This window comes from Peromyscus maniculatus, chromosome 6 (genome assembly GCF_049852395.1).
Source record: "Peromyscus maniculatus bairdii isolate BWxNUB_F1_BW_parent chromosome 6, HU_Pman_BW_mat_3.1, whole genome shotgun sequence".
NCBI lineage: Eukaryota > Metazoa > Chordata > Mammalia > Rodentia > Cricetidae > Peromyscus > Peromyscus maniculatus.
This window is the reverse complement of record NC_134857.1, coordinates 99,050,554-99,069,290: the sequence shown is the minus strand read 5'-3', so window position 1 is coordinate 99,069,290 and position 18,737 is coordinate 99,050,554. Positions and strand designations below refer to the sequence as shown.

Here is an 18,737-nt window from a genome sequence, read left to right as displayed (position 1 = left end):
GTCCACCCTTATAAGAGGAACCTTTACTCTGCCCTTTCTGTCTTGTGGCAGGCTCTCAACCAGGGCATGGGAAGCATCCATGGTCACTTATAGTGGCAGATAAGCCAAAAATATCTCCCTATTTTTCCAGCTATGAAGAAATTCATAAGACCAACTGCTACAAGTGTGTGGTGAGAGAATATTTCTTTTCTTTTTTAAAATTACTGCCGTAAAATCCCAATCAATACCAAATGGAAAAGAATCCTCTGTAGGCTGAAGGAATCTGGTCCTTTTAGGGGATTGGTAATAAATGACAGTTCTCCTCTCTGCAGTTAGTACCAGACCATAACTTTCCCTAATGTACATTATTTTGCATGAGTTTCTGTTTTCACTTAAACTTCCCTCTCCAGCTTCATGGGTGATGAAACAGTATTAAAATAATACTGTTCACTGAAAACATGGCTGTATTAGTTATTTTTCTCACTGCTGGAACAAGTACCTGATAAGAAACAACTCAAGGGAGGCAGAGCTTATTTTGGCTCACTGCTCTGAAGATGGAGTGTGTTGTCCCGTGGGGAAGAAGGCACCACAGCGGCTCACAGCCACGGCAGGGGAACTTGCTCATATGTGGGTGGATCAGGAAGTAAACAAAAATGCTGACAATGCTTAGCTCTTCTCCCATCTGGATTCAGTAGGAAACCCCAGCACATCGGATGGTGCCTCTGACAATGAAGGGTGTGTCTTGTCCAGAGAGATGGTACAGCAGTTAAGAGTTCTTGCTCCATTTACAGAGGGCTCAAGTTCAGTCCTAATACTGAAGTTGGGAAGGTCACCACCACTCTCGTTCCAACAGATCTGAATGGTGAATGCATATATAGAGTCTATGCTCCTACTGACACACACACACATAACATAAACAAATCGTCAAATAAAAGTAAAAAGACACACCAGCCTATTACAAGGACAGAAAAAGGGACCTGTGTTGAGGGGACATAATTGGCACACCTGGTTTGAATTGCACATTTAGCAATAGAATACACTTGCTGCCCCTAAAGAAGAGCCATGCCTGGCTACAGCATCTCAATTCCAGCAGGGTTCCTACCTGGTAGCCGGAGTCATTACAGGTCATGTAACATTTGCCACAGTTGATGCACATTTCCTCGCTGATCAGGGCCACAACTTGCTCGACACCGCTCAGCTCCCCATACGTTCCCAGGTATTGCAGCGCCTTTCCAATTACATCCTAGAAAATGGGTGGTGAGTTACTCACAGTGCTCAACGTGAAACAATACCTTAATGACTAATATCTGCCCACATTTCCCCATTTTGAGCTCACACGGCATTGTGTTTACTTACGGGGCTTGGAGTATCACAGTTCTCACAGAAGCATTTTCTGTGACAGTTAGCTTACTTGTTTTTGAGAGACGGGCAGTAAGCACACCCAGCTTAGAAATATAAGGCCACGGACTGTGGAGATGGTGGTTAAAGTGCTTGCTCTATCAACATGAGGATCAGAGTTTGAATCCCCAACATCCTCATGAGACCCACATAAGATATAAAGCAGAAAGCCACTGAGAGAGATAACCTGACATCTGTCCTGGGATTCCACATGAGTACATATGAACTCACACATGCACCTACACATATACGCCTGCACACAGGACATGCAGACCCACACACATGAACATACAACATGGCACGGGGAGTGGGGAGTTTATAGTTATAAGACTTAAGTCACTGAACTCAGTTGCTTTTCTGCTGGGCACCCTATAAGAGCACTTTGTATATAGACATTAAAATAATTCTCTTAGGTTTTTGTAGCTCATATATCCTAGAGTTTCCATTTGAAGGATCTAAACGGAATGGAAATGGACAAAAAGGTACCACATTTACATGAGAGACTTCATTTCACTGGGGATGAGGGAAATGGAAACAAGAACGCATCCCATTTCTATTGTTGAGTTTTGATTCTTGATTTTCATTTGAAAGGTGTTCTGATAGCTCACTCACCTGTCACATCTTGAAGAATATATTTCCTTATTGAAGAATTCTAATTTATGCTAATTAATTAGGTTGATCTAGGTTGAATTAGATGCCTTTTCACTCTTAAAGAACTAGCAATTGCTCCATTCACTAGCGATGATCTTTCATGCGGTTACACATGGCTTTGTTTCTTATAGTAATTGAGATTATGCTTAATATGGGAAGCACAGAGGATGTTTCATCAACACTAGGAAGCACTTTGTTTCAGAAAACAAAACAGAGAGAGTAACAATGTTTGCCAAATTAGCATGCTGTCAAGATTATCAGCTCTTGTTTTTCACCTTTAGAATGAGAATTGTTTGTTTGAATTCAAGGTCTGTGTTCAAAGAGGCCATCTCTTGCTTGGAGTCCTCATCCCACATTCTCTTGGGTGTTTTATTTTCTGCACTCCTTCTGGCCTGGTAGGATGGCCAGTCTTGATTGTCAATTTGATCTGCTTCAGAAGAGGGAACCTCAGTTGTGGAATTATCTATGTTGGATTGGTCTGCGGCCATGTCTGTCACCCATTTTCTTAATTGCTTATTGATGTAGGTGGACGCAGCCCACTGTGGGAGGTACCATGCCTGGGCAGGTAGGCCTGGGCTATATAATCAAGTTGTCTGAGTAAGCTATGGGTAGCAAGCCAGTAAGTGGCATTCTTGCCTGGTTTCTGCTTCAGCTCCTGCCTCCAGGTTCCTGACTTAAGCTCCTGCTCTGGCTTTCCTTGATTGAAATTAGCCCTTCTCCTCCCAAGCTGCTTTTAATCAGTATTTTATGAGAACAACAATAAAAATAAACATTGTAACATGAATTGCTAAATAGTCTTATTAATAATAATTAAAAAAAAACCAGAGCCAGGTGTTGGGGTGAAATGCTGAAAGATCAGAGAGACAGAACAAGCCACAGCCAACCTCACCTCGCCAACTCCTCAGCTGATTCTGCTTCCTCAGACTGAAAACCTCTGAGTCCTCACCAGAATGGATCTCAGCTGAAGAACCTAAAAAGCCTAAAAGCTTAAAAGCCTCTAGTTCCTCGTCCTCATGCCTTATGTACCTTTCTGTTTCCTGCCATCACTTCCTGGAATTAAAGGTATGTTTCTTTCTCAAGCAAGACATGAGATCTCAAGTCCTGGGATTAAAGGCATGTTTTTCCCAAGACATGAGATCTTAAATGCTTGAATTAAAGGTGTGTGCCACCACACCTGGCTCTGTTTCCAGTATGGCCTTGAACTCACAGAGATGCAGATGGATCTCTGCCTCCCAAGTGATAGGATTAAAGGTGTGTATGTGTGCCACCATTTTTTTGGTTTCTACATCTAATCTAGTGGCTGTTCTGTTCTCTGACCCCATGTAAGTTTTATTAGGGTACACAATATATTGGGGGACACAATATATCACCACAAATAAGAATGCCCAGGACACTTGGCTGTGCTGCTTTACCTTTTTATTTTATTTTCTATTTGAGCACTGCAATGTTACTCTAAGCTTTTAAATGGAGACAATGTTCACACTATCCTTACACTTCATTTATATACTCTGAAGCCCTGAGATGACAGAAAACGTCAGGGCTGCCTTGCCAACTTTCTTTGCAGTGTGCTGAAGCTGAAGACGTCACTACCTTGCAGTGTGTTTGCAGGCAGGCCCTTGACATCCAGATCTCTACCTGTTCTGAACTGCTCTCACATGCTCAAGCTGCATTACCAACTGTGTGATAAGCATTATCACTAGAAACAAGAACGGTAAATTCCCCACCCCCTGAACTCATAAGGACACAGGGTTGTGGTGCCCTTCAGCTTTTCTTGGCATTGGGAATAGCATTAGGATTTTTTTTAAAATGAGGAAGACTTGGAGTTTTATTCCTATTTCTCTCTCTTCTAATGCCATCTTTTGCATTTTCTGAGGGATTTTTTGATCCCCTGCTGTGTCTACAACCATTTTTTCAACATGATTCATTAACTTCCAATCATTTTTCCTAATCATCTTTCAAAGGGAGCTCAGACATCTCTACTTCATGAGGACCTCCTCAATCCTTCTATCTCCTTTCCTAACCAATTGTCAAGACAAGCTCTTTCTCCTTTCTCTGCCTCCTTCCCTCTCTCTCCTTCCTCTTCCCTTTCCACCTCAGCACTCTTCATCTTCTTTCTCTCTTCCTTTGTCATGGTCTGGGATATTTTATCCATTTTGTAGAACTGACGATAAGGATAATTTTTGAATTCTACTACACTTCAGGCTAGTGCCTTAATTTCAAACCATTTTCTTATTTAAACCTCATACATTTTAGGATGGTGAGGTGACTGTGATTTAAGATATAAAATCAAGTAGATGATGAAATAGAGCTTCAGATTACTGCTGCTAGACTTCAAATGCTGTGATCATATTCCCTCTGCCATACTGACTCATTTGTTATTCTCTAGCAAATCCCACCTCACATTGCAAATAGGATTTTAAATCTAGATTCTTGTTTTTTTTTTTTAAACAGAGATGTATCCATATTTGAATCAAGTATGGTATGTCTTGTATCTGCAGATCATCAAAGCATAACGGATGCTCAAATATTTGTTAAATAATTACATCTTTTGACTATCTATGCCTAGACTCATAACAGTGATGAATCTAGGCATAGATATTAACAAAAGGTCTAGGGATATTTTTATTAATTTGGGCATTGAACATGCAAAAGATAATCAAGGAAACTTGAGCAGTTTAATATTTTCTAGTATTTCAAGACAATAAATGCATGAGCTTTTTATCTGTCTGTGAAAGACTATTTATGTGCAATAGAAACTAACTTTTTAAATGCAAATAAATCAGTTAGAACATCTCTTGAGCAGAATCCAATCATTATGGGAGAAATCACTAGTTAAAGCTCAACTGATGACTAGTCAGGAAAATCTCTACATTTTTTCCAGAAGAAATATACATGCCCAAGAGATTTTATTATAAGGAGCAAGTTCACCTTCTGTGTATTTTAAATATCCCATTTGCTCTCTGAGATTTGCAGCTGTCATTTAAAACACCATTATTTACAAAACCAGATAGAATAAGTTCACTGGACCCTTTACAAGTTAATCACACAGGGGGTTAAAAATTCATAGTTCTTTAAGTATACCATCTTCATTTTTAATCAAGAAGGGGATAAAAGAATAGTATCTGAAATTAGTTTGGGAGTATCAAAGAAACAATAAAAAAGAATGACCATTCTTTGTGGCTAATGATGTAGACATTTGTTGAAAAACCACCATCTTAAGCTATACTGCTAGCCAATGGATATGTGTTGGCATGTCCTGGAATTTGTAGAAAGATGTGGATCACAGTCAGGTACCTCTGTTTCAGGTAGTGCCTTGTAGAAACACTTCTCCAGAGGTTGGGAGACCTACATTTATTTATTATTCCAGATAGGGTGTGTACATACAAAGTTTAAGCAATCTAGGTAACCATTCCTGCTTACTAGAAATGCTTATGCATAGAGGTGTGTGTGTATGAATGCATGTACATGTGCTGTGTGTAGAATCCAAGTTGACATCAGATGTCTTTCTCAATCACTCCCAATCAACATGTATTGAGAAAGGGATTGCTGCTGATTTCAGTTAGTCTGGCTAGGTGGCTCACTCCAGGGGTTCCTTGCCCCTGGCTCCCATGTCCTAAAATTTTGGTTGGGCCTCCATGTTCACTTGGCTTTTCAGTTGGTTCTGGGGGAAATCAACTTTGGTTTTGCTGCCTGTGTGGCAGGTGCTTTACTCACTGAAACATCTCCCAAGGTGGCATATTTGATTTTAATGTAAGTGCTCAGGGTTAGCTACAATGGCCTACAGTGTTCTAGAATTGTATCCATAGTTAGGATAATCAAAATTTTTTTTTTCAAGACAGGGTTTCACTGTGTAGCCCTGGCTGTCCTGGAACTCACTCTGTAGATCAGGCTGGCCTTGAACTCACAGAGATCCATCTGCCTCTGTCTCCTGAGTGCTGGGATTAAAAGGGTGCACCACTGCCGCCTGGCTCAAAATTTTTTTTGCAAGATTGGTCAGCCATTGTTTCTATTTGATATACATTTTAAGGCGAACGAATATAGACCTAGAGGGATTTGATTCGGTCTCTGATGTTTTACACTTTCTTCATTATGAGCAATATAAATTTATTACTTTTGACCTACTTTTAAGGCCGATTGAAGTACCTTCCAATTGCAATTGTTATCGGGCACATTAACTACTCTTCTAGCTTTGGGTCTTCACATTTGATTAGCATATTTCCTACAATTGCTGTAAATATGTGCCCTTCAAAGTCCAGGAACAAGGACAGCATGCTATGGGCAATCCCTGTGACTTCTAACCTGAAGGATCTGTGATTTAAATGATTTGGGTATAGCTGTTTAATTACTTTCCTGTGCCCTTATCTGCATCATTACCAATGCCTCAGGTTCTTATCTTGTCACTTCTTGCCTTATAAACCTATCAGGAGAGGAAATGAGATCATTTGGTTTGCTCTCAATGAATTTATGCTGATTCTTAATAACTTTGTCCTCATAAATGCTCCTGAGTCAAAAGTTTAGAAATCTTTGCACAGCTCCCCTGGGCCTGGATCTCAGCCTTCCTGGTTTGTTAGTATTTTTTTCTTTACTATACAGTAAGAGCATCTACACCCCCATATCCAATCCTTCCTTCTTCCTGCCCTTCTTCCCTCCTTTGCTTCCTCCCTCCCTCCCTTCCCATGGCTCTCTTTTGGTTATTGTGAGACAGGGATTCAGGCTCTAAACTATGCCATCTTGGAACTTACTATGTAGCTCAGGCTGACCCTGATGCTTCAGCCATCTCCCTGCCTCAGTCTCCTGAGTGCTGGGATTATAGGTGTGAGCCACCATGCTCAGCTTGCCTTTTCTATACTAAAAGAACCCAGAACAATACTTAGTTTTCATCAGTTGGTACAGAATTCTCCAACACAAGTGATCTTAAAGCTTAATAGTCAACTTCTTATCACATGACTCTGTGAGCCAGGAGGCAAGCAGCGAACACTGAGATGGGGTGGTCTGGAATTAGAACTCTGCAGTCTCTGACAAGTAAGGAGAGAGCTGCATAAGTGGAGACGGGGATGACAAAGACAGTGAGTGATCCAGAAAACAAACACTCATTTGGCCAGAAAACTTGAGAGAAACAGTGTGCCAAGAGTCAGGCTACAAGCAAGTCAATGTGGTGAGAGAGGGTGGTGGAGAAAGGTGTCTGGGAGAGACAGATGGGGATGACTTCAGTATTGGAGGCTCTGATCACAGTATCCTTCCCATGTGGGGTAGACTCAGGCTTCATGTGGCAAGTTGCTGACATTTGGGGTTTTCACTTGATTTAATGAGGCTGTAATCTTATATCTTACCTATCTTAGACTCTCAAATCTATTTTTCCTCCTTCTTTTTAATTCTAAGAAAACTCTATGTGAGGATGCAAGGGAAGATAAGAGGAATGGAACAGTTTTTCTTTCTAATTGTGATTTAACAATACACCATCTGTTTGAAGGAGTGGGTGTAAATTTTTTCTTTTTGACTTTTAATAGACAAAAATACATTCCCATTTTACCTAATATTTTCTCAAAATTTAAATCACTCCAGTAAGCTGATCCATGGTTAAAGTTTGCTGTCACACTTTTGTGCTTATCATCGATAAGGTTTTTTTCTCATAGGGCCACTGACCACTAAGTTATCTCTAAACCCTTAACCTTCTCACTCCTGGGAAAATACATAGTGATTACATCATCAAATTCTGATTGACAGCTTTGCATTCTTGATTCATCTTCAGGTTAAGACCCAATGCCTCAGTTACTTGTCTTGTTGCTGTGATAACATATCTGCCCAAAGCACCTTCAGGAAGGGTTTATTTGGGCTTACAGTTCTAGGAATAGAATGCATCACAGTAGGGAAGTTGTGGAGACAGAAACAGGGCAGATGGTCAACTGTTTCCACAGTCAGCAACCACAGAGACATGAACTCTGTGACCAGCCCACTTTTCCCCTTATATTCAGCCTATGGAATGATGCCCCCAACATTTGTGGTGGGTCTTTCTACCTCAGTTCAAATAAGCTAATATAGATAATCCCTCACAGATATACTCAGAGACTATTTTGCATGGTGATTCTAAATCTCATTGACTTAACAGTCAAGATTAACAGTCAAACTGGGCTATAAGATTGCATCCATGGCTTTCTCTGAACTTCCTGAAATATATTTTTTAAAGGTGGAATGCATGTGTTCTTGGCATAAAAAAACTCTAAGTTCACACGAATGGCGACATCCTTCACATTCCCTCAGGCACTGTTTCCCTCAGACACGAGCTTGTCACAGGAGTTGGAACTAAGCCTGTGTAGCCATTTTCTTCTGTGTAACGATATTCTCAAGAACAAAGGTTGTGCGATTCCTTTTCAGATAGTTTTCCTTCCGTGGAGTGGCATTTCCATCCACAGTCGGTAAAGACAAACACGGCTGCTCTATCTTGCCTGCCCATATTAACCACCTGGTTATGACATCTCTGATGTAGTCCTGGGATGACATTTCCACTTTCCTTTCCTTTCAGTGTCCCACAGTTGGCTCCTTCTCACATCACCTTCAGGCTTGTAGATTTCAGTTGTACACATCTGACATACACTGCTCCTCCCTCTGACTGGACTTCTTCATTCTAAGCAACGTATCTTTTTCTATTGCTGTATTCTGGTCAAGCCAGGAACCACACATCAATAAATAACCACGCGACTTAAGAGATTATTTTTATAACCAAATTCTTCTCGGCTTTTAAAGCTCAACATGATAGATTTTTCAACTGTTATTTATTGGTACGTAGACAATCAAGAATATGAATGCTGCCTGTAGCTTGCCTCTCTGGATCCTTCTGGAAATCGCTGAGCAAGTCTCCTTTATTTTTTCTTTCTGTGCAGTCCCCTCTGTGTTCTGTGGTATCTAATAGGGTCTTACAGTTTTATCTGAGTGCTTTTCTCCTTCCTTTCACAATTCAGTTGAAATAATAAAGCACTCGATCAGGCTGACTGGTCCCCTGCCAACACTGCCTTGCCAGTCTTATGAGATGTCGTCTATCTCCTCCTCCAAGCAGCAGGAAGAAGTGATGAAAACATCACTAGTGCCCCTAAACCATTAATTTTCCTACCCAGAAATCTGAAGACATTAGAGATGTATCCCCAGCTTCATAAGGAGAATGAGAATTCATTCTCACATACATCAACAGAACTGGAGCATGTTCTGGGACTTCATAAGGCTTGGCAAGATCTCAAGCCTCTGTTATCTGCTGCTAGAGAATAAAGCACGCTTCTCATTCAGCTGGGCCACATGTGTGCACTGTCATATCAGTTATTTGGGGCCAGGAGGCAGAGCTGTTCCAGTAGGAGGCACTGCATGTTTTCCTGTCTGTGGCATATATATATATATATATATGTATGTATACGTGTGTGCACATGTGCACACGTTTGTATGTATGTCAGGGCCTTTTTCAGATGGTCTCAGACTACATTATAGACAGATACCTTTGAAGCTATTCAGGCAGGTCATGTCTCTTTCTCTTGCTTTATCTCATCCTTCTCTTCAGCCTTCTAGGGCTCATTTTGATGACCTGTGTCTGACTCAGAATTCTTTTCCTCTTTTCTTTACAAACTAAGCAGCTTCATTACATGGTCATATGGTAAATGCTATCACTATGAAACGGAAACCAAGATGTTGGGGTGATAAGGAGAAAATTAGTTGGATTCCAGGGCACCTCCAGGTGTTCTGGCATTCCCTAGAGGAGGAACTCAGGTACTCTGAGGCCACTTTCAGCTTCCAAATGTTAAGAAGATTCAGGATGGCATGATGACATCCAGTTCTGACCAGAGCATTCTCATAAGCTATTGAGAATGGCCCCTTTTGGTGCCCTAGGTGGAATTCTTACTGGATTAACCAGTCTGTTTCTTTGTTCCTTGACACTGTTTTAAATTTTTATAAGAAAACATGCTCAAAGGATTACTCGCTGGTTAAGAGAAAGCAATGCTCTTACAGAGGACCAGAATTTGGTTTCCAGGACCCACAGCTCGTAGCTCACAACCACCTGTAATTCCAGCTCCAAGAGATCTGAAACTTTCTTCTTGCTTCTACAAGTACCTACCTACATTCACATGCATATATTCATACACACATACATACACATATACATCATAATTAAAAGAATAAAATAGTTTTTAGAATGTTGATTGACAACACTGAGCAGGGTGATGAGATGGCTCAGTTGGTAAAGAGCTATCTGTACAATCATGGGAACCATGTAGAAAGCTGGGTGTGGTAGAACATGGCTTTAACCCCACAACTGGGGAGGCAGAAATAGGCAGATTCCTGGGACTTACTGGATGGCCACTCCAGGCCAATAAAGAGAACCTAGTGGTACCTCAGGAATGACACAGAATCTCTGTATTCCTCATTCTCACATATAGCTAGTACATACCTGCACACAGAAATGTACAGTATACACACAATCACACACATGCAAACACATAAGATCTCTCTCTCTCTCTCTCTCTCTCTCTCTCTCTCTCTCTCTCTCTCTCTCTCTCTCACACACACACACACACACACACACACGATCACCTCTCAGTTTTGCCCTTTCTATAAATTTCTATTCTGCAAAACGAGTTCAACACATTGATATCACCACCTACTGAAACCCAGGGACTGTATATGGATTTAAGCTCCCTTGACTGTGTATTACCACAAATACATTTGAATATTATACTTTGCAAGCATAGTGACTATCTTGAAACACTGTCCCCAACCCCATGTAGTATAGTGCCTTAGGAAATAGGTTCAGATCTTGGCTTTAATAATGCTTTCCTAGCTGTGTGACCTTGGGCAAATTAGCTAACCTCTCTGTTTTTCAATTATCGAATCAGTAAAATTGGTGGGATACAAGTATTTCATCTCATCAGGTTATTGGGAGACTCGGATGAGCTCATTTACAAACATGTTGCAGTGCTTGAAACCTCATAAGACCTCAATAAATATTAGCTTTTATTATTAATTCTCTGCTTAATTAACACTAATTTATTAAACTCTACTTTAAATATCACCATCTCTGTGAAGCTTTCCACAATTACCCGAGGCAGAACTAATCCCTTTCAGTCGTCTGTGTTCCCAGAGCATTTTGTTCGTATTTGATTGAACTGTAAATAATTTTTAACATGTCTTTCTCCCTTGATATACCATGTGCTCCCAAAATATAGACTTCTGTCTTTTTAAAATTCATGCTGTATTCCTTTTCCCCAGCACAATTCCTAGACTGCAATGAACACATAGTGAAAACATGCTAGTGATCCATCTCTGCTGAGATGGAGAAATCCCCAGTCTTGGACCACACTTGTATTTCTTTGGAATCTGGCACTGCCTTCGGTGTTTTGATGTTGAAATAGAAGATATTCAATAAACATTTGTTGATGGATTGAGGCTGAAACTGCCTACCTGTGGAGCAAGAGACCATTCAGCCATACCTATGGCAACAGAAAGAATAAAAGAACCAAAGAGGAGACCTTTGAAACAATATCGCGATGTTAGAATCAGAGAAACTGGCGGAGACTAGAATGGGGGGCATGTAAATAAAAAGCAGACAAGAGAGGCTCAGATAACTTTATGGGAAGATGGGGATCCTTCCATGGCAGATGGGAAATCATATATTGTGGTAGCAGGGAGAATAAACAAGACAGTGTCATGGAGTTCAAACAAAATCCAGAAGAATCTATAAAGAACCTAGCAGAGGGAAGAAACAACCTGAAATAAACAGATGGGTTCACAGAGAAAATATTAGGCATGAAAACAGACAATTTAGGTTCTCCAGAAAGAACAAAAAGGAAGAAAAGAAAACTAGCATGTCAGGAAAAGAAGGAAAATGGTAGAGGAATCACAGGCAGAATAATGAAACGGGATGGGAACACAGGGCAAGCTGGGTGTTTGCTAGAAATGAGCAATGAAAAGGACAAAAAAATGTCTGAAGTGTAGGCAGACAGACCAGAACTCTGAGGAAACATGGTGGCTGAACCAAGTAGACATTTTATCAGGTAGGGGCTTTCTGTGAGAGACTTCTCCATTCAGAGTCTATGTTTCCTGTTCTCTCTGAATGGAAAATTATTCCCCTAGACATCTACATTGTTCTTTCTTTCCCTCAGTTTGGGGGTGTTAACTCAGGAACAGTTCATCAAGCAAACATTTCTAAGGGCCTATCTTGGGATTTCTAGTCTCCTGATCCTGCTTCACAGGTTCCCATGTGTACCAGCCTCTACTCAGTTGCTTCTCCTCACTACAATGTAGGTTTCGTGAGAGCCAGGGTTTACTCACTCTTGGATGCCATGACTGTAACAGTTGCGAATGAGTGATTACTACATGAAGCAATGAGTTTGTCATGAACTTGACTGTTGTTACAGCAAAAGTTGGAATCCCAGTGATTGCATATGTCAGAAAAAAATGGAACCATGTAAGCTTTACTTAGTTAACACTGGGGATTCCTGGACCTATGAACCAGGACATCAGCCTTAAGAATCCTCCCATTCTTGTCTTCTCCCACATCATCATGTTCTTCAGGTCATTCTCCTATTTCTATGACCACTTCTCATTTAATTCCCCAGCATGCCTTATTTCTACCTAGGGTTTTAAGTAATGGTAAAGAAAGCATGTAAGATGGTCCCATCTCATGTCTGGCACACAGTAGGCTGTCGCAATGTCATTTTTTCCCTCTTTCATGTCCCCATGTTTATCTATTTAAAAATTCTCAATGTTAAATTTGTGTCCCACCCCCCAAAAAGCTTCACCAAACTTTAAGACAAAAAAAGAACAAAATCTTGATTTATTACATTGTTTTCTTTAGCTCGATAGAATCATCAAAAAATTTAGTCAGTTGGGTCCTCTCATTTTCAATCCCTTTCCATGCATTATCTTTCAATATAATTGGAATTGCTAAACCCTCTTAAGAATTAATAAAATTGTATTGACTTCAATACAGTCTCTAGCATCATAACTACTCCAAATGCAAAATCGTATTGTGGCTCACCTAGTGCATGTTTCCCCTCTCATATGTTTCTAATCCTATCTAGTATATAGGAACAATCAATTCTCTGACTCAGTACATCGAATATGTGTAGCTGTGACCAGATGTTGAAAGAGCAACTTAACAAAGGAATGACTTTGTTTCATTCCTTTTCAGGTTTCAGAGGTGTCAGGCCATCATGTCAGGGAGGGTGTGGTGGAGTACAACAGCTCACATCATGGCAGCAGGGAGCAGAAAGAGAGAGGACACGTGGAACCAGGATACCATACAGCTACCCCCCCCCCAAGCTTGTTTCCTCCAAGTAAGTCTACCTCTTTCCATTTTCCCATTCTTGTCATCATATTACAGAACCATCAAGGGATGAATCCATTCATTAGGTCAGGGTCCTCACAACTATCTGCAGAAATGTCTTCACAGACATGCTCAGAAATGTGATTTGCTAATCTGTAGGCATTTCTCAAAATATTCAAGATAACAAGGTAAACCACCATAACCAGGAAGCTTTCCTTGGATCCTTGGATTTAAATTAGGTCTCTTGAAAGATTCTGTACATCTTAGAGTATCTATATATAGCTCCTGCCACAAGTATAATTCTGCACTGTCTCTGCCAGTCTTTGTTAGTATCTGTCTCCTTCTTTTTGTATGCTTCAGGGGTTACTAATATGTCTGCCATATTCCCTGAACATTTGATGCTCAGCTCCTGGCATATTACTTGTTGCATGGTTTTTCTGAGGTAAAGACATCCTGGGAAATATAATGGCTTCAAATTTTTCAGCTTGATTGGTCTTCAGAGTTTCCTATTTCCCTACCTTTTCTAGAGTTCATTTCAATGACCAAAGCAGAAATATCCACCTAACCTCTTTTCTAACCTGTCCATTCCAACATTACATCAACTAGCAAATAGCAATTAGGGAAGACACTATATAAAAAATATTTCACACACCATCAAATTTATAACCCTATGGAGGCAAACACTTTCATTTATTCCATTTCACAGATTAGTTTATTGAGGCAAGTTCATAGGCCTATGACCTGTCAATGCAACCGTTTGAACACAGGGACTATGACAGAGTAGTCAAGCTTAATTTAAGAAACGCTTCTATTTTAATTGTAATCTGCTAAAATCTTGTAAACTTTGTATTTCAATGAAGCAAGTACCTCAAGGTTTTTCCTATGATGATGCATTTACAATAAAATCACATAAATAAAATAACACTGCTAAGCCCAAATTCATTTCATCAAAGAGAAGTGTCTCTTTGATACAATTTGAATGTGTTCATCTGAACTTCTTTCATTGGAAATTTAAACTCCAAATTTGTGTATGAAAGGTATTTCTCCATAGGTCCTTTGGGGGGCAGTTGGGTCAGGAGAGTGCCTCCCTGATGGCACTAGAATCCTTATTAGAAGAGGAAGCAAGACTTGAGCCATGTTATGCTGCACCGAGAAACCTGAACCAGATGCCAGAGGGATGCTATTGCCATATACTTGGCCTTCTCAGCTTCTGTAACTATGAGCCAAATAAACTTATATTCTTTATAAATGCCATAGTCTCAGATATTTTATAAGAACAACAGAATACTGACTAAAATGCACCACTCTTATGACATGGTTCAATATATAATCTGAACTTAATCCTTCCTTGCTTGAGAAGGACATATCAGTAGCGTCCTCCTCCTCTCCCATTTGTCCTCCTCTCTTTCATTCTCCTCTTCTTTTCATACAAGGTTTGATACATGTCCCAGATTGACTTGGAATTCTCCACCTACAGAATAGCCTGGCCTGTTTTGTATCTCGCTTGTGGTTGTGGATATGCAAACTTAAACAGAAAACAAAATTTCTCAAAATGAATGCAGCACAACACACACACACACACACACACATATATATTATATATATAACATATATATTATATAATATATATATATATATATATATATATATATATATAGAGAGAGAGAGAGAGAGAGAGAGAAAGAGAGAGAGAACAGGGGAAACCTGAATAAGACTGGTAGATAGGTTGGAGAAATATCTGTGTGGTTACCAGGTATGTGAAGGCATGCCTGAAACCCCAGCACTCAGAAAGCTGAGGCAGGAGGATCTAACCCAACTTGAGCTGTAGAGCCAAATCTTATCTTTCAAAAAGGGAGGAAAGAAAAACCCAGCCTTCTCCCCAAATCTTGACTGTGATATTGCTATCGTGTTATACACTGCAGTTGTTGAGACACTAGAAAACACACATCATTTATGTCTGTTATTCACACAACTTGATAGGAAACTGTTTCTTTCAAAAAAAATCAAACCTCCATGTAAATAAGCTAGAAAGGTAGAGATACACACAAATACTTCTTAACGGTGATCTTTATTTTGCCCAGAATAAATTCTTGAGTACCAAATACATGGGCTTGTTTTTTTGAGGCCAAACTAGAAAATATCTCCAAATGTAATTCTATTGATAACCCTGTTACAGTCTCATAATTCAGTTGTTTTTATGACCAATAGATTTCTTAAATGTAACTCTGAATTAAAATACTGACAGTTAACTATAAGAATATGAAGAATTCTTCATTATGTCTCCTGACTCATTAATGCACAAAATTTCCATGAAACACAAACCTGGCAGTGATCTAGAAAGTGACAGAAACCAAAATAGGAAGCAAAGAAGTAAATGGTTACTGTATTAGTAGAAGCATTTTCATGGTAGACAGAATTTTTAGAAACTTTCAGAACATCAAAAGGCAAAAATCGATGCTATATTTAAGGAGGAAAAAAATAACCTTTAAGCCACATTTGAATGGGAAATAGGTAAATTTATGAATTTGTCTTAATTTTTACCTTGATGGCAGGAATAGGCTTTTGCGGGATAAAATGCTTTCTCTGGGGTGGTGAACACACTCCGTTTTGATCTCCCCTTCCGATTTTACTCGCTGCTATGATTTTCTTGCGCTGTTCAAGGTAAGGACCAAAGCTTGGCAGTTTCTAAAGGGAAAACACACAAAGACAACATCATAGTAACTCATAGAAACAGGGTGCGGGGGTCTCCTCTCACAAATATCACCAACAAACAAATGTTCTCATCCCTTGTTAACTGGGTCTTCCTTCTGGACGACTAGTCTTCTATGTGTCAGATTCCATCTGGAATCAAAAAGAAGACACGAGAAGGATACTTCAGCCAAATATGGATGTGTTAGATGCAGTTGTTAATTAAAATTCATTTCTAAAGCGAATGGATTTCACTGTGGAAAACCAATTGCACTCACTTAAAACAATAGCTATTAGGGAGAGCATTTGTTTGGTTTGTACAGACAGAAGGTGAAACCTATTGATGCTTTATTTTCCCTTCGTCAGGTTTTTAGCACAATATAGACATAGCCACAGCCCTTGACAAATGCCTCTGTCAATAGAGAAGGTGCTTTGCCAAGGTTCTCATCTGTATCTCCATTTTATTGTGTTCAAATTCTTACTGCATTTCCTTAAAGATTGTAACTAATGTTGATTGCAACTTACTGGAATAGTTGAAAAACAAAATGGCAAAAATATTGATTCCTCTGCACAGAAAATAAACTTTATTTTTGCGTGAAGGAGGCAAAAAAAAAATAGAAAGGAAAGGCAGAGTGTATATCACGGTGCTTAAACAAACTCCATCAGCATTCAGAGTCACGATGAGGCTTTAAATCTCAAGGTTATTCAATTGTACTTTGCAAAGTTCATTTAGGAAGATACCTAGGTGCCATGGAAAAATGCTAAGTGGTTTCAAGTTAACACAAAAATGCCCTCGTACCATTCATTATCCCACAATTATCTACTCTTCACCGTGTCCTTCCCCTTTTCTGGAACCTTTGATCTTCACTTTTACTGACACATTCCACTGATGATAGACACCAGTGAATTTCAAATGTTTTACACCAGCTGGTAACCTGAAATTGCTATGTCTTTTATACTACTGCAAACCCACCTTCTTGTTCCTGCAGAATAAAGCCCATTTATCTACCTGATGGAAGTTGGGAAAACTACAGCACTCCAAGGTCATCCTGATTTCTGACCTCGCAGGTACTTTGGTGAAAAAAAAAAAAAAAAGCACCTGTTTCAAAGTACCAGACTTCACTTGCCAGCTTACATAGGGAACCAGGGAAATTAGATCTTTGGAGATTTCAAAAGGATAGGTAGTAGAGCACAAGTAAGCCAACCAAGGCAAACCAGACTATAGCCTTCAACTGTATATTTATATAGAGCAAACATATTTTAAAAATAAAGCAAAGAACATATTTATGTGGAAATATACCTAAGCTTGTTACTTTGATTATAAATTCATTATAATTATGTCAAGAAGTCAAGTAAATGGAAAATGGAAGTCAATGCCAAATTAATTTATACCCAATTGGATTAGAATTATGTACTTCATCTCTATGTCTTAGCACTTTTCCAAATCACAACATTTAATGCTTACAGTAACATGAAATGATATGACAGAGGGTAGAATATTTTTTCATCTATTTTACTGTACGTTAAGTGATGTTGGCTTATTAAAAGCATAAAAAATAAGAATCTAAAAGGAGTCCTCAGAACTTATCCCATAGGAAAACCACTTTAATATAAAAATAATTCTTACATGAGATGTCCTATTTAATGTTTGAATAATGCTTGTTTGGATGCCTGGGGGAAAGTGTATTGAGGTTACACTAGAAAGACTGTCCCTTTAGGTCTAGATGACATCTCATAAGTACAGAATACATATTACATGACATAAGTCCTGTCAGAAGATCACTGTCTATGTATTTTTGCTTTACATCAAGGGCCGTTAACTTTGTGTCTTATACTGATACAGATGATCAAGGATGGTTCAGTGTTTAAGCACACAGCCTCTGGGTCTGGCAGGCTCTCATGCCCACTAATCCTAAGAAGTCTGAACCAGGATCCTTGCTGCTGCAATCGATTGTGTCTCTCTCAACACCATTTAATTCCAATTGAGTTTTGTAAGGGCTGTTCCAAAAACAAACATTCTTGGAACTTTTCAATTCATCTTCTTTAAACAGAGACTGGAGGACCATTCCTTCTATTTGGCTGAAATGTTATCCAGGGGTGGAAGAGATAACTCAGTGGCTAAGAGTGCTTACTGTCCTTTCAGAGGACCAGAGTTCAGTTCATAGCACCCACACTAGGCCCCTTACAGACACTTGTAACTTGAAATTCATGGGATACAACTCCTTCTTCTGGCCTACAAAAGTACCCATGCTCATATATGCTACACATAAACACATACATACAAATAAAAATGGATCTTAAAAGAATATTATTCATTCAAATGGACAGAAGATATGTAGTTAAGCTGTGACCTTAAACTACTGCATTCACAGTGATAATGATGAGGATGCTAAATATTTGCAAATCCCTTCATGCTGAATGGCAAACATCCAGTGTAAGCATCTAATCGTGGATAGCCTCTTTGACTTTTCATACTACTTGATCACATTTGCCACATAAAAAATTGAGGCATGAAGTTTTTTTCCCCATGGTTAAGAGTGGCATGATCCTAATTTTTTCATGTGAATTATCAATACTAAGGAGATGCTCTCAATTTAACATAAAAATTCCTATGGGATATTATTTATTTATTGGTTAAAAAAATTAATGAGACAAGAGTGGCCACTGTCCATTTTTTCTTTACATTGAAAACAAATGGACAAAATACCAATGAGTATTC

At 39.4% G+C, this 18,737-nt stretch overlaps 1 protein-coding gene across 1 annotated transcript in view; it reads right to left on the bottom strand.

The window, feature by feature from the left end:
• Positions 1 to 18,737, bottom strand: part of Dpyd (dihydropyrimidine dehydrogenase) — an 837,903-nt gene that overhangs the window by 3,268 nt on the left and 815,898 nt on the right. The window contains exons 21-22 of the mRNA XM_006977841.4: positions 15,872 to 16,015; positions 1,082 to 1,222 (exon numbers count right to left, since the gene is read on the bottom strand). Of these exons, the coding sequence (XP_006977903.2) occupies positions 1,082 to 1,222; positions 15,872 to 16,015 (285 nt within the window). The remainder of the gene's footprint in view (positions 1 to 1,081; positions 1,223 to 15,871; positions 16,016 to 18,737) is intronic.